Source organism: Mustelus asterias, chromosome 15 (assembly GCF_964213995.1).
Source record: "Mustelus asterias chromosome 15, sMusAst1.hap1.1, whole genome shotgun sequence".
NCBI classification, from domain to species: Eukaryota; Metazoa; Chordata; class Chondrichthyes; order Carcharhiniformes; family Triakidae; genus Mustelus; species Mustelus asterias.
Window position 1 is genome coordinate 23,302,988 of NC_135815.1, and position 16,758 is coordinate 23,319,745.

Consider the following 16,758-nt stretch of genomic DNA (forward strand, 5'->3'; position numbering starts at 1 on the left):
TGGCACAAGTATGTGCTGGGCAATGTTAGCATACTATTTGGTGATTAATTGAATGTAATGGAGCATCACTGAACGTTAAGTGACAGCCCTGCAATATTGACCCTGAACTATACACCTTCACTGACAGGAGGGGACCACAAAATTTGTAGGGCTGCTTGATCAACTTTGTTGGCTGTGGAGCCTTTTTTGCAATTGCTTTCTCAGTTAGCCTTTCTTTCCCTTTTCCAGCCGATATTTTCTCATCTTTTGCTGTTTTTCTGAGGTTAATTTCTGCTTCATCCTTATTCCTGATTCTGCTAATTGCAGTGCCTTTCTATCAATTCCCTCAAAAGCTCTATTTGCTAATTCATTCCCTCTTTTGTGCCCCACCTGACCTGAATGAGTGTAGTGCATGGCCGTTGATGGGAAATCATCTCTGCTCCACTGATTAATTGGTAATTAATTAATCAGTAGTGGAAAGGCCCAGTTTCTAGCTAACCTGAAGTTGACGATGGAAAACCTGTTCTGCTGCTTCTCTTGCTAAGTTGAAATTTGGAGTAGAGGTACAAAGATTGCCTTCTTCCTCCGCTTCCTGATCCATTAATGATTCTTGCTTTGCATGACCCTTGGTTTGGTCTCCCCATGTGCATTGCCACATGGAACCAGCTAGTTTGTTACTATACTGTACTTGTTTCAATGTTAAAGATTTAACATGTAGATTTCAACAGGACAGCAGTTTTGAAGTTCCATAACATTTTTGCTGAATGCAGTGATAACATTAGTCCAATTTAGATTTCTACACTATTGGAAATGAATTAAAATTCATTGTATCTATATATTTTTTAAGTTCTAAAGTAAGAATTGCTTATTTCTATGTTTCACAATCAGGTAAGGAATAAACTGAACCAGGAGCAGAATGCAAAACTTCAGCATCAAAGGGAGTCCCTCAATAAGCGCAATTCTGAAGTAGCATCAATGGACAGACGTATTGGGGATCTGCGTGAACGCTTGTGGAAAAAAAAGGCGGCCTTGCAACAAAAAGAGAATGTGCCGGTAAGTTTAGGACTGCATTAGGATGAAAAATTACTACCAGCATAAAAGTGTTGCATAGCAAAGGATTTTTAATGCAAGGGGCAAGATTTTTTGGATGAGTCAGTCAGTGGACCCTATTGCCATTTAATGCTCCGACTGAACGACCAATCTGATTGGTTGGCAGTTCTATAGTCCCAGCAGCAACCAGGGCCAGAACTGGCTGCAAGCAGTCTCTAGATTCTAAGTATCAGAGTCCCCTCCTCCCTCCAAACCTATTTTGCAAGTTTCAAAATTGAGGTTGAGCCAGAAGCAGCCCTTAAGTGGGCAATAATTTGCTATGTAGGGACTTCAGTCAGGGTGAGGGTGAGTTGCATTGGCCCTCGCCCAGCCTCCATAAAATTACGCGCAGATCAGGGTGGGGGGAGGGTGGCAGGAAGGCCGACCGGGGAATTAAATGGGCCCCAGCCTGCAAAGCCACCAGCAAGGATCATTAAATTCTGCTCAAGGAATAAAAATTGTTGTTGTTTTAAACTGGACAACAATTGGAAATTCTTAAAATACTTGGTGCTTCTAAATTTAGTGTGGTTAATGTAACACTCTGCCTCCTCCTCTTTGCCTTGCCATTTCTTTCCTGTCTTAAATTATTTTTTGACTGCTCTTTCAACTCTCAAGCTAACCCTGGGGAAATATCTGTTCACGTTGCTTACTGGTAATCCCATTTTAGCTTTACTGACCTCCACTTCAACATGCTTACTTTCACACCTACCCCCTTTGATATCTTTAATCTTGCAGTCTAACTATTTTCAGTTTAATTACACTTATCTCTCTCTCACACACACACCTATTTCAAAGTATACTGTAGGGATATTAGGAAGTTAGGATTTTTTTGTACTAATGAATCTTCTAGTGGTTAATTGTTTTTAATTTTTAGAATGGCTTTTTATCTTCTATTGCAGAGTTTTAAGTGTGAATGTTATTGATACCATAGGAAAATACAGGTATATAAAAGACCATTTTGGGCCACTGGCAGCCCCAGAATTCGAAAACTGAAAACACAGTTCACTACTTATCATTCTCACCAATGCTACTTGAATACAATTTTGCAACTTTTGAGGTTATCCGTCTTGATTGGTCTCCATGCCAAATATTAACCACTTTCTGTGTGAAGTAGTTATATCTGGTCTGCCTATTCACCTTTATTTATCTGAGCTTTTTCTCACGCCCCTTGTGTTGTCTTTGGGAACTTGATAGGATTTCTTTGGACTTCGACTGGTCAGTCACTATCAACAAGGATCATGCATACCCCTCCATAAGATTCCTACTTGCACCGAACCAACTAGACCAAAAGATTTGCCTGCCTTTATTCAAATAATTGCAGTGGATCCATTGGGTTAACACCATTTATTTGGCAGTGCAATGGTTTATTCTGCTATAATCCAATAATCAGAAGTCTTTGAACTGTTACTGAGTTTCATTACTGAACAACCTGCTATTGATTATCTACAATCCCTATTTATCTTGGTGTTATCAGCAAGCATTCACAATCTTAACTCTATTCCCATTAATTGATACAGAACATGGATGACATAATTCCTAGCACTGCTCCTTGCAGTTTCACATTAGTCACTTCCTGCTGCTTCAGTGTAACTCAGTATACAATCTTATTCTGTTTCCTTTGTGCTAGATAGTTACCAGTCCATTTCAATAATTATTCACCTATTCTGTGTTTTCCTGTTTGGTGGACAGCTTCTTATTAGGTACTATAACTAGATGAACCGTGTCCTTAGAGTTTTATTTATGCACAAGCTGTGATACCTCTGCCAACAATGCTAACGCTATTGTTTCCAGACTTTTTCTCCCACTCCATTGTCCAACAGAGCTTTTATTTTACACATGGGTATTGGTGAGTGAAGGAAGTAGAAAAATTTGGGGAAAAAAAGGAAAAGGCCATTCCCCTCTCACGCAGCTTTCTTGGAATTATATACAATTCCAAAATAATGCATCAGTCATCGTTTGTTTTGAGCACTGTGTAATTGTTACTAATTAACTTGTATTGTTCACTTGAGCAATAACAATGTTAGTTAAAAATACTTTGCTTTTTATGCTGAAATAAAAGAATAATCTATAAGCGAAATATTGTCAGTGGATAGAGCATTTTTAAAACCTAGACATGTATTCATCTTGTACTACTTGAACAAAAGAAAAAAGCTCTTTTACACTTTTTATCTGAATTTTCTCAATTGTCATCCTTTACAACTATCGTTGTTGAAGTTGTCAGTCACATGAGGACGTGGATGGCTGAGATGAGAAATGCAATAGGTACAATAAGTACCTATTGTGGCAGATTTGGGAAATTCTATTCTGCTATTTCTGACCTGGAAGTGCTTGCTCCTGCGAGAGCAAGACTCCAACGTTGATTAATATTACATTTCCTTGCTCTAACATCTTTTACCTCGTGCTTGGTGTTAACGCAGTGGTTGCAAAATTTGAAGTTCACAAAGCAAATTAAATAAGTCAAAATAAACCAGGACTTTGTGTACTTGATGAGAAGCTATAGAGTATAATTGAAAGACTGTCATCAAAATCTAACTTTTGCTTTATCAATGAACCTGATTAATTATGCTAAAGTAGCTGGACAAATATTCTCAACCCCAACTTCAGTCAGTGCTGCCAGTTAAGCGACCCCAATGCTTCTCTGGCTGAGACTGACTAGCTTAGCACCAACCAGTAATTGAAACCAGAACTTCATTGCTCTGTATGGTTAAGTCTGTTGAACTACTGAGGGAAGCAGCAATACAGTGTTATAAAAGCATCTAAACTCTGCTAATTTTAGGGTATAATTTTATGCCATTGTTATGGTTTTAAAATGGTTCCAAAATTTTACAGAAAGTGGATGCACATTTATTCACCAAGCTGGTATCACAAAAATAAACATGATTTGTTTTACTAATGCCTGATTGGCAAGTGTCGTAGATAATGTGAAGAAATTGATTCAGAGAATATATGATAAAATTAAACAGTAAGGTTGACAAAGTAGCTAACGAAAGTTGTGAAGAGTTTAACTCCATTTTGGATAATTGCATTGGTCCTCAAAATCCGTTTTTTGTGACTCGCATGGTCTTCACTGTGAGGGTAGTTTAGTTCTTAAAAGGCATTTTGATTTGGCTACCCAAAGAAGGGATTGTTTCAACCCTTATATAGTATCTGGTCATGTTATATTTTCTATCTGTAATGGACATACAACACCTTCTGTCTGCAAATTTGCTTAGTTTCAAGCTGAAACAAGAATTTTAATTTCACTGATTTGAAAGAAAAGGAAACTTAGTTTTACGATTTAGGGAAACTCAAAGTTTATTGGTTGACTAAAACGTTGCAAAGGGCTAATGGTTTGGTTAGGTAGGATATATAGTGGGCTAAGCTTAAATACTTAGTTACTTTAGAATAAAATGATGTTGATTAACTGAATTTTATATGTAGGTTTCATCTGACAAGAATATCCCTCAACAAGTGGTATCATCTGCGCCTAGCCGTGTGGCTGCAGTCGGACCATATATCCAGTCATCCACCTTACCTCGTGTCCCACAGAAACTTGAACTGTTGGTAAAGCCAGCCTTTCCTAATGGATCATCTACTCTACCCAATGTACAAGTGCACACAGTGAACACTCAGACTCCTATGAAATCTGGCGTTTCCCCAGTCAAAACTCCTGGCGGTAAGCAAATGGATCTGTTTCTTTTTGATGTGGTGTTAGGGCAAGGAAAGAAATCGAGGGTTTAGTATTATACAATGGTTAAGAATTTGTAAATTGTAGCTTTATATTAGGTTAGCTGATCCAATTAAATCTGTGTATTCAATGTCATTCCTCTTTGTGCTCATGAGGTAGGTCAGGTCACCAGTAAGCAATTCTTTCCCCCCCTGTTTCTTACTCCCAGAAAGATATGGCATAGTTTTGATTCACTCTTTTTTTAAAAAAAAACATTTTTCTTCAAGCTTCAAAGAATATCCTGCACTTTAGCTACGTGCCATTGGTGATTATGTTACCCATCTTTCTAACCAGTTACAGTTTTGGGGTTTCCTTTTTACAAAGGAATCTCATTGATGTATATGAAGAATTTAAGGTATTTCTTATGTTTTATCACCTTTTGATTTAGATGATTATGAAATATTGCAAACAAAAGCTTCTTGAAAAAGGCTTTAACGCTTTTATGCTTGACAAAGTTAGTCAAAACTTCTCTTTCCTATATACCGCATTATTCTTTCTTTGGATACTTAAGGACTATTTCCATTTCCCCCTCTCTTATAAAACTAGGAATTATTGGATTAGAGCATATAGCTTGTTTTTGTTGCCTACTAAATTAGAACATGTTGCTCCCTCCAGTTCCTAATAGAAAAAGATGGAAAAGTTCCCTAAATGGTTCAACTAGTTTATCCAATGATGGCAGTTATATGGTCCAAGGTTCCTTGGCCAGGATTGTTTGGGTGGCAGAGTCCCGTCCGTTGACTAAAAACGGTTTTGTGATCATTAATTGGTGACTTGAGGGTCTCAAATTGTATTTTAACTCCCTAATTGGCCCTACTACCCCCTTTACTACCTTTTACTATTTATATATTTATATGCCTGTAGAAGATTTTGGGATTCCCCTTTATTGTTGCCTGCCAGTCTTTTCTCATAATCCTCCTTCACTTCTCTCATGTGATTTTCCACCTCCCCTCTGAACCTTCTATATTCCTCTTGGTTCTCAACTATCTTCTGACACCTGTCATAAGAACATTTTTTCTTCATTACCTTAATTTCTGTCTCCTTTTTTATCTCGGGAGCTCTGGAATTGTTTGCCCTACCTTTTCCTTTTAAGGGAATATACCTTGACTGTGTACAGACCATTTCTGTTTTAAAGCAAGCATATTGTTTGGCAAAAAAAGCTCTTGCTGTACAATGGGTTAACACTGCTGTCTCACAGCACCAGGGACCCGGGTTTGATTCTGGTCTTGGGTGACTGTCTGTGCGGAGTTTGCATGTTCTCCCCATGTCTGCGTGGGTTTCCTCTGGATGCTCTGGTTTCCTCCCACAGTCTAAAGATGTGCAGGTTAGGGGGGATTAGCGGGGTAAATATCTGGGGTTGCGGGGATAGGACAGGGGTGGGCCTGGCTGGGATGCTCTGTTGGAGAGTTGGTGCAGACTCGGTGGACCAACTGGCCTCCTCCTGCACTGTAGGGATTCTCTGATTCTGTTCTATGATTTTGTTCCAGTCCAACTGGCCCAACTCCGTTCTTGACCCATTGAAGTCGGCTCTTACCCAGTTAATTATTTTTATTCTGGATTGTCTGTTATCCTCTTCTGTCCTCACCCTGAATCTTACAATATAATGATCACTGTCTCTTAAATGTTCCCCCTACTGACACTTGATCTACTTGGCCCTTCTCATTTCCAAGAACCAGGTCCAACAGTGAATACTTTCTTGTTGGACTGGACACATACTGCTGTAGAAACATCTGAACACAATCTAGGAACTTTGTTCCTCTCTGTCCTTTGCACTACCTGTATGTAGTCTGGAAGAGTGGTAATTAAAGCTCCCCATTATACCGACCCTATAATGTTTTCATCTCTCTGTAATTTCCCAGCAGATTAAATCTTCTACATCCTTCTCACGAGTTGACAGTCTATAGACTGTGCATCCTTTTTGTTCCTTGGCTCTAGTCCAATTGATTCAGTCCTTGTACCCTCTGGGACAACCTCTTTCTCCAGCACTGTAATGTTCCCCTTAAACAATACCACCGCCCTCCCTGCTTTCTTTCAGTTCCTATCTTTTTTGGACACTTTGTACCCAGGAATATTTAATACTTTGACTTTCTGCTCACTTTGTCATTGTGAGGAAATGGCAGGGTGGGTTATCATTTGTGTGTCGTGATGCATGGTATGGAATTGTATTTCATTGGTCATTCTGCTTCATGTGCCTGGTTCTATGCTGTTTCATTGCTAAAAAGAATGGGTATAAGGCAATTTGATTAGTGGCACCTGCCAGCGGTGCTGTTAGTTTAATCACTCAATGTGTTAGCATGACAGAGACTGCTTTCCCTCCATTTTTTTTCCCCCATTTTGCTTTTTTTTTACTGTGCCTCTACCTTAATATGGCTGGGTACGTAAATTTACAACAATTGTAAGTACAAATCAGTATTTTACTGCCAGTAACATGTTGGCACACTTATTCAGTTTGTTGGCCCACATCGTTCACTTAAGTTTATTTTGCTTATATAAAGTGAGTGTGTGTTATTAACTGAAACTCATAGGCTTGAATATCCCCAACAGCATTGTGACTATGGATATGAGCAGTTAGTTAACTACCTTTGTGCAAATAACCTACCACAGAAAAACAATAGAATCATAGAATAGAATCCCTACAGTGCAGAAGGTAGCCATTCGGCCCATTGAGTGCACACCGCCCACAATCTCACCCAGGCTCCATTTCTGTAACCCCTCATATTTACCCTGCTAAACCCTTGACACTATGGTTAATTTAGCTTGGCCAATCAACCTAACCTGCACATCTTTGGACTGTGGGAGGAAACCAGGGCACCCGAAGGAAACCCACACAGACACGGGGAGAATGTGCCAACTCTACACAGACAATGACCCGAGGCCAGAATTGAACCCGGGTCCCTGATGCTGTGAGGCAGCAGTGCTCAGCACTGTGCCACCATGCCAAAATATTGAAAAAAAAATGTAACGCTGGAGTATTCAATTAAATATTTTCATCTCTTTTAATGTGCTAAATCCCAAATTATTTAACACTATCACTTCTCTGTCTGTACATAGGCTTAATTAATCTCCTGTCCTGCATGTACTAGGGATAGTTTTGCTTCTATTCGTTGCTAAAAATTTAAAGCAAAAACACTCTCTTCCAATCTCCATCTTTTTCCCTTTTAAAAAAAATAGCAAATCATTGGATCTCTTCACTGAGATTGTGAGAATTTTTTGAAGGCCTGCGATTTAGCAAAGTGTGACTGGAATCCTACCAATGGAATGAATATAAGTGTGCATACATTTGGCCGGTGAATCTTTTAAATGTTGTGTTGTTAATTGCAAATGTTCTTGGCTGCAAGTGACATGCAGCTTTGAAAGGGGTGGTACAAATTTCGGGTCACTGGATAGTCAGCATTGCCTTATTTAGGTCTCGCTAATGTCCATTTGAACAGAATGCTAAAAAGCTCCCAATAGTCATTAATCTCCAAGTCACAATAGTGGGTAATTGTTTAGAATGCATGGAGGAGGGGTGGGTCGACTATGAATATAAAAAGATTATTGTGTGCTTGCATGTACTAAAGGTCATTAATCTCATTCGTTCCTTTTTGATTCAACAGTGCAGCAATGCAAAGAAAGTAAGATTTGCTTTATTTGGAAGTTTAAACTATTCATAATGTTTAATATGTCCTTTTTTCTGGTCTTCAAGCCGATTTGTAAGATGCTTGTTTTTTGTTCAAGTAACCAAGCCTTTCCGAGTGCTGAAGCAAGATGATCATATTCTTCCCTTTGAATTGAATGTCTATAAGTGAAAATTATTTTTTTGTTTCTCGGATATTCACCCAGTAATTATGCTCCTTTCTGATCTCTGCCGATCAGGCACCACCCTGCAGCTGCGAAGTCAGATGAATTGCCCCTCGACTGTTGTGTAAAATTTATAAAATGTTAGCGATGACTGTGTACTTGGTTATTGGGATATTCGCATAATGGGGCGTTTCCACAAAGTCTTCAAGTGTGTGCTTATGTGAGTAGCTGTGAATTGCAAATTAAGTAGGCCCGGGACAGCTAACAGAAGGTATTATTGTCCTTTTAAAGGTTACAGCCACCCAAAATTCCAGTGAAGCAAGTTTTCAGCAACAGTGACAACCTCTGTTCTCAAAACATTTATAGCAGTTACATTTTTTTTATTCTTAGCTGGCATTGGGACGCAGGCGCAATTGCAGACGCCACCTCAGACTGTTCCCGAAAGGAATGAATTGAGTATTGGTGTTCCTGTTCGTCAGCCTGCAGCAACAGCTTCCTTGAGTATCAGTACTTCAAACCTAGCCAGAGGAGCAACAGTACCCAATACAGGTCAAGGTAACGTCAATGTTCATACATCATTTTTGCTATTTGAGCTGTTGAGATGCACCAATGATGGAATGTATCAGCATTGTGTGTTTGTTCTGCATTCATTACCGCGGAACAAATGAAACAAACTTGCACAAGATGAAATTTCTTTCAAGCATTCGTCTGTTCACTTTTGTTTCAAAACAAGATTTAGAGAAGTTATGATGACACTCAAATCATTTTGACGAAACATTTATTAATTTGTTTTAAAAATCTATGATTCAAGCTCCACCTGAGAAAAAGAGTAAGCAGCCCCTTCTGCTCTTTCCTAATGCCTCTTCTCAAACAGCTACTCTTAAATGTATAATCTAATAACTTGGGTGATTGTTGTTTTGTTTATCTCATCTCCAAATTCGATGTGGAATCTTCCGCCTAATCATTTAACTGAGACTGGGAATTTGCTGGGACTTGTAACCATTACTTTGGAAATAAATTTGAGGGTGGGAACGAAGAAATGTAAAGGAGTGAATTATTATTTTTTTCCTGTCCTGCACCTTCCATTTCTAAATAGGTGCATATGAACAAGAGTGGGTCATATAGCAGCTCGGGTTGTTTGCCATTCCGTGAGATCATTGTTGACCCAACCTCATATCCCATAATACCTTTGGCTGACGAAAATCTGAACTGAGGGAAACGGAGAAGATTCTAATGTAAACTTTTAAACACAGTGATGGGAATTGAAAATGCTGAAAACATTACTCCACAAGTTGTCCTTATTTATCCTTTGTTCAAAAAACTTCAGCATTTTTGGACCCACTTCCAAATCCTGTAACTATGAGGAGAGATTAGATAGGTTGGGGATATTTTCCTTGGAACAAAAAAGGCCGATGGGTGACCTGACAGGGGTGCATAAAATTATGAGAGGATGAGATAGAGTGGATGGGATAAAATTGTTTCCCTTGCTAAAGAATTCTAGAACCAGGGGGCATGGTTTCAAGATAAGTGACAGTAGGTATAGAAGGGAAATGAGGAAGAACTTTTTTACTCAAAGGGTTGTGGGTGGCTGAGTTGGTGATGGAGGCAGAGACCCTAAACACTAAAAGGTACCTGGATCTACAGCTTGAGTGCTTAAGCTGCAGGGCTATGGGCCAGGTGCAGGAAGGTGGGATTAGAAAGGGCACCTGGGTGTCCTCCGGCTGGCGTGGACGAGATGGGCTGAATGGCCTCCTTCTGTGCTGTAACCTTTCTATGGTTTCACTGCATCTTGAACTTCCCCTTCCAACGATGCATACTGTTCTTCAGCGACTCTATTTTTCAATATGTCTTGCACTAACTACAATGCTAATATTATTGATTTAATGTAGTCAGAATGCAGTTTATCTACAACTTGATGATTGCAAACATATATTTTTCAGTCTTCCTTTGTATAATTTAATGTTATAGTACAAAGAACTCCTCTTCTTCAGCTTCTTTAGTCATATTTTTGTCCATTTCCATTCAAATTGGCTTTTTTGCTTCCTTGCTTATCTCTTCCAAAGGAGCATTTCAAATAAAAACAATGCTGGAGCTATTGAGCAGATCTGGCAGTGACTATGGAGAGAGAAACAGGGTTAACTTTTTGAATGAATACGACTCTTCAGAATTGAAGGAATGTGGTAGGTTCTATGCTGTTAAAAGGTGCGAGTTGAGGGGGTGAGGGTGGGTGGAGAAAGAACAAAAGGGAAGGTCTGGAAGGGATTAAATGACAAAAGATGTCATGGCACAAAAGAGAGTGATAATAATTGCAAAAAAGAAACCAATTTGTCCAGAGTGAATGCAGATGGCAGAATAATGAACAGCTCAGCCTCCAGTATAAGTATTATTTCCTAAATGTGGAGACCAAATCTGCGCACAGCACTCAGGTGTTCTCTTGTCAAAACCCTGAATAAATATAACAATATTTCTATATTACTGTATGCCAATACCTTTACAATAAAGAAACAACATGCCGTTTTCTAATTGCTTGCTGCACCTGCATGCTAACTTGCTGCATTCCGTGTATAGGCACACCCAAGTCTCTTTGAACATCAACATTTACAAGTTTCACACCTTTTAAAAGATATTCTGCTTTTCCATTCTCATGGCCAAAGTGAATAACTTTACACTTCCCTACGTTATACTGCATATGCCATCTTGTTGCCCACTCATCTAACTTATCCATATTTCTTTGCAGCCTCCGCACAGCTTACCTTTCCACCTAGCCTGGTATCATCGGCAAACATAGATACATTACTCTCTGTGTCTTCATCTAAGTCATTAGTATCAATGTAAATAGCTGAGGTCCCAGTACAGATTCTTGTGGCACTCCACTGTTCACTGCCTGCCAACTTGAAAAAGTTCTGTTTATGCCTACTGGTTGACCAATTCTCAATCGATGCCAATATATTACCCCTAATTCTAAGAATCCTTATTTTGCCCTTTTGTGTATCACTTTATCAAATGCCTTTTGGAAATCCAGGTATACTACATCTAATGGTTCTGCACACATGAGGACATCCTCAACCGGGATCTTAGCTTCATGTCACACTATCTGTAAGCCCCACGACTTGCCTGGGCTTGCAAAATCTCACTAACTGTCCTGGCTGGAGACAATACACATCTCTTTAACCTGTGCTTAACTCTCTCTCCACTCACATTGTCTGTACCTTTAAGACTTGATTACTTGTAAAGACTCGCATCCCAACCATTATTTTGTAAATTGAGTTTGTGTCTGTCTCCGCCCTGTTTGTGAACAGAACTCTCACTTATCTGATAAAGGAGCAGCGCTCCGAAAGCTAGTGGCATTTGCTACCAAATAAACCTGTTGGACTTTAACCTGGTGTTGTGAGACTTCTTACTGTGTTTACCCCAGTCCAACGCCGGCATCTCCACCTCATTCCATGAACAGAGGCACAACCAGTTCCCTCCTCTGGCTGAATTTGTTCTCTCAAAGCACAATTATTCCATTAACTTGTCTCATCTCCTCCAAATAAAAGGTGTTGCTCTGGGTATCAATGTGGGTCCTAGTTATGCCTGCCTTTTTGATGCAAATTTGGGACATTGTTGTTCTGGTCCTGCTCAGGCCCCCTTCCCAACTCTTCTGCTGATGAGTATATCAGTGCTATTTCCTGCTCTCGCCCAGAATTGGAGAACATTATCAACTTTTCTTCCTGTTTCCACCCTAATCTCACTTTCACATGGTGCACCTCCAACACCTCCTTCCCTTTCTTGATCTCTGTCTCCATTTCTGGGATAGATTGTCCACTAATATTCATTGTGAGCCCTCTGACTCCCATAGCTAACCCAACTGCAATTCCTCACACCCAGGCTCCTGTAAAGACTCCATTCCAATCTCCCAGTTCTTTCCTCTCCGTCACATCTGCTCTGGTATTACAGTCTTCTGATAAGTTTTATTTGTCCTCGACCGAAGTTTCCCTCCCACAGTGGTTAACAGCCCCCAACCATGTGCAACCCATTTCCCACATTCCTGCTTTCATCCCTTGCCCCTTCCTCCTGGGAACCACAATAGAGTTCCCCTTGTCCTCACTTTCCACCTCACAAGCCTCCATGTTCAAAGTATCATCCGTGGCTATTTCCGTCACCACCTCCACGCAACTTCCCCTCCCCTGCCAGTATTTTGAACGGACCATTTCCTTTCCTGGTTCAATCCTGAATCACTCTAGTACTCATCTCTTTCTCATGTACCTTTTCATGCAATCGCAGGAGGTGTAACACTGCCCTACCTCCTCTATCCTCTCTGTCCAAGGCCCCAAACATTCCTCCCAGATGGAGCATTGATTTACTTGAAATAGGAGCAGAAAATGCTGGAAAAACTGAGTAGGTTTGGCAACATCTGTGGAGAGAGAAACTGAATCAACATTTGGAGTCTGTATAACTCTTCTTCAGAGCTGATTTGCTTGTACTTTTTTCCATTTCATATGCTGGACCTTATCTCCGATTATGGACTTTACAGCTTTGTTGGACTCAACAATTTCAGATTATGAACTCTGTCCCCCATTTTGATTCTGTATTTTTGCCATGTGCCGGTCTTGATCCTATTTTTCATGGTTTTACTTTCAGACAGAGCTGTGCATTATTCTGCCACTCTCACTCATTCTGCACAAATGCTTTGTTTCTTTACAACAATCATTACTACACGCTTTGTCTTTTGTTCCATGACATCTTTGACATTTAATCTCTCCCGCTCCTACCCTATCCCAGGCTTTCTCTTTCGTTCATCCTCCCCCTTCCCCCTTTCAACGGCATAAAATCCATCACATATCTACCTTCAGTTCTGAAGAAGAATCATATTTGACTCAAAATGCTAATTTCAATGCTGCAAAGTCTGCTGAGAGTTAGCATTTTATGTTCTTATTTCAGATTTCCAGCATTCACAGTATTTTTCTTCCATTTTGAGCCATGTCAAATTGTTTAATTTTTTCATGTCTCAAGAATTAGTTCAAGAGTGTGTTGATGTTTCGATGGACACTTATTTGACGGGAAGTGTTCCCATTTTTCAACTATTGGCATAGAAATTACCTTCATCATAGAATCCCTACAGTGCAGAAGGAGGCCATTTGGCCCATCAAGTCTGCACCGACCACAATCCCACCCAAGCCCTATCCCCTTAACCCCTTGTATTTACCCTGCTATTCCCCCTGACACTATGGGGCAATTTACCATGGCCAATCAACCTAACCTGCACATCTTTGGACTGAGAGGAAACTGGAGCACCCAAAGGAAACCCATTCATAACAAAAAAAGTTTCCAGATGTTATCTGATACCTTTAACTACTTTATTCCAATCTGGACATTATTTTAATTTAAGTGACAAAATGATCTCCGTGCTAAAAAAACAAAATGCTGCAGATGCTGAGAATCTGAAATAAAAACAGAAAATGCTGGAGATACTCAGCAAGTCTGGCAGCATCTGTGGAGGGCGAAAGAGAATTGATGTTTCAGGCCCATAAACCACCTTCAATTCTGATGAAACATCATTTACCTGAAATATTAACTTTGAGCGGGATTTTTTGGCCATTCCTGCCAGCGGGATCTTTCGGTCCTGCCAACGGTGATTCCCTGCCGCAGGTTTCCCAGCGGCAGAGGGTGCAAACACCGTGGAATTCCATTGACAATGGTGGGACCAGGGTGGGGTTGTGGGGGGGGGGGGGGAACAGTGAGAGGGGAATACGCCCTTAGAATAGAAGAGAATCCTACAGTGCAGAAAGAGGCTATTCGGCCCATCGAGTCTGCACCAACCACAATCCCACCCAGGCCCTATCCACATATCCCTACATATTTTACCCACTAACCCCTCTAACCTATGCATCCCGGGACACTAAGGGGCAATTTAGAATGGCCAATCAACCTAGCCCGCACATCTTTGGACTGTGGGAGGAAACCGGAGCACCCGGAAGAAACCCACGCAGACACAGGGAGAATGTGCAAACTCCACACAGACAGTGACCCGAGCCGGGATTCAAACCCAGGTCCCTGGAGCTGTGAAGCAGCAGTGCTAACCACTGTGCTACCGTGTCGCCCTTTGATTCTCTATCTCCAGATGCAGCCAGACCTGGGTCTTTTCCAGCATTTTCTGTTTTTATTATCTCCAGGTTTCCCATTTCATTGGAATGCCACACAAAAAGGGCCTTTTATTCCCTCAAACAGTGCTCTTCAATGGAGAGTATGTCAGAGTTTTGCTATTTGATCTTAGCCTCCTATAAATATTTTAATAAAATATGATCCTTGCACTCATACATTAAATTGCCAGAGGTTGGGACATAGCCATTTTGTTGCATACCATATCATCAAAGTTGAATTACATTTTAAGTAGGTTTGGGTGAATTATGTTGAAATATATCAACATACTGGCCAATTTCCTATGTACCCAAAACAGATATTCTCTCCCACCGTCCCCATTCCAAAATAATTGTTTTGTCTCGCTTATTGGAAAGCGTCCCAAATGCACGGCTTTCCAGTGTTTGCGTAGTTAATTGGAGCTGGTCTCCATAATGTAGACCAGCGCCCCAATCAGAAATCTATCGCATCTTCACATGCATGGGTTATGTGTGTTGTCTTGACTTGGTTCTATCCATAGATTTGTTCCGTAGCGGTCTTGAGTTAAGAAAGACGTGCGTTCTTATTTGGAGCCGTTTTAAATGTAGGATGTAGCAGAACAAGAAATATGCCTCACGACATGACATTAGGGCACAGGTGTACTAGATGTGATTTAGTACTTTTATTGACCATTTTCAGAAGCTGTGGAACTAGAAAAGGAAGGTACTGCAAAAAAAGATGAAGAAGCATGGACTATCCCTGTCCTAATTTGATCCTGGTAGCAGGTGAACTGCGGGCCAGTGTCAGGTTTTTAGGCATTTATTCTGGATATTTTATAGGATCCACCTCCACTGGGCCATTCCAGTAAAAGGAGCAAGTATTCCTTATGGCCCAGAGTACACCTTTGTCCACTCTAATTAAGCAGTAGTGAGACCCAGCAATCAAAGCAGAACACTTTCTGTATACATCAGCTACTGGGCTGCATGTCAACATGTGAAGCAGTTCTGTGATCAAACAAGGACTGCATATGCACTACTAGACCAAGAGTCAGGCTGTGAATCAACAAGTTGAATGAAGCCCAATCCATCACGCAAACCAGCCTCCCATCCATTGACTCTGTCTACACTTCCTGCTGTCTCGGCAAAGCAGCCAGCATAATTAAAGACCCCACGCACCCCGGACATTCCCTCTTCCACCTTCTTCCTTCGGGAAAAAGATACAAATGTCTGAGGTCATGTACCAATTATGACTCAAGAACAGCTTCTTCCCTGCTGCTGTCAAACTTTTGAATGGACTTACCTTGCATTAAGTTGATCTTTCTCTACACCCTAGCTATGACTATAACACTACATTCTGCGCTCTCGTTTCCTTCTCTATGAACGGTATGTTTTGTCTGTATAGTGCGCAAGAAACAATACTTTTCACTGTATGTTCATACATGTAACAATAATAAATCAAATCAAAGTAGTTTAATTTGTAAAAACAGTTAAATAAACAGTAAATGGTATAAAATATCTACTCTTCATGCATAAAATAATAAAGAAACCACTAATAATCTCTCAATGCGCGGACTTAAACCAGAAATGTATTTAAAAGTGGTCTATCAAAAGGGGCTTGCCGCGAACCAATGATCCTGCCCCTTACTTAAAGGTGTCTACTCACAGCTATCAATCAAATCCACTACCTAGACTAGATCTGGTTATTTGATCTAAGTCGAGGTTGCTTGGAACAGCTTATCCATGCAATTATTATTCAAAACCTGTTTGAACTTGGTTGTTTTAGCAATACAAAGTATACGTTTACAAAGTGTAATACAGATAAAAGTCTGGTTTTTGCAAGTGGCACTTATTGCATCAACTGGCATCAGTTTTCATTTAATGTTGAAACTCAACTGAAGCAAGTAGTTGAACAAAAGTTTTAATTATGCTTTAACAGTTGGAGAAGGTGATGTTGTGATGAGAGACAAGAATGATAAGAGAGTGCGTTGCTTCTCCATGTTTGAGTCCATGGATCCACCTGCAGGAATTCCATCTACTGGAACACTAAGGAAAAACCAGAGCAGTGAGGACCTTCTGCGGGAAATTCAGGTATAGAGATGGATGTTACTA

General features: G+C 40.3%; 1 protein-coding gene across 3 annotated transcripts in view; it reads left to right on the plus strand.

Moving 5' to 3' along the window:
- LOC144504393 (apoptosis-stimulating of p53 protein 2-like) overlaps window positions 1-16,758 on the plus strand; it is a 74,571-nt gene that overhangs the window by 35,492 nt on the left and 22,321 nt on the right. For 2 of the 3 annotated variants that reach the window (XM_078229642.1, XM_078229643.1), the window contains 4 exons: window positions 868-1,032; window positions 4,489-4,723; window positions 8,942-9,106; window positions 16,586-16,737. In XM_078229642.1, coding sequence (XP_078085768.1) covers window positions 868-1,032; window positions 4,489-4,723; window positions 8,942-9,106; window positions 16,586-16,737 — 717 coding nt within the window. The remainder of the gene's footprint in view (window positions 1-867; window positions 1,033-4,488; window positions 4,724-8,941; window positions 9,107-16,585; window positions 16,738-16,758) is intronic. The other variant, XM_078229644.1, reaches the window with a different exon arrangement.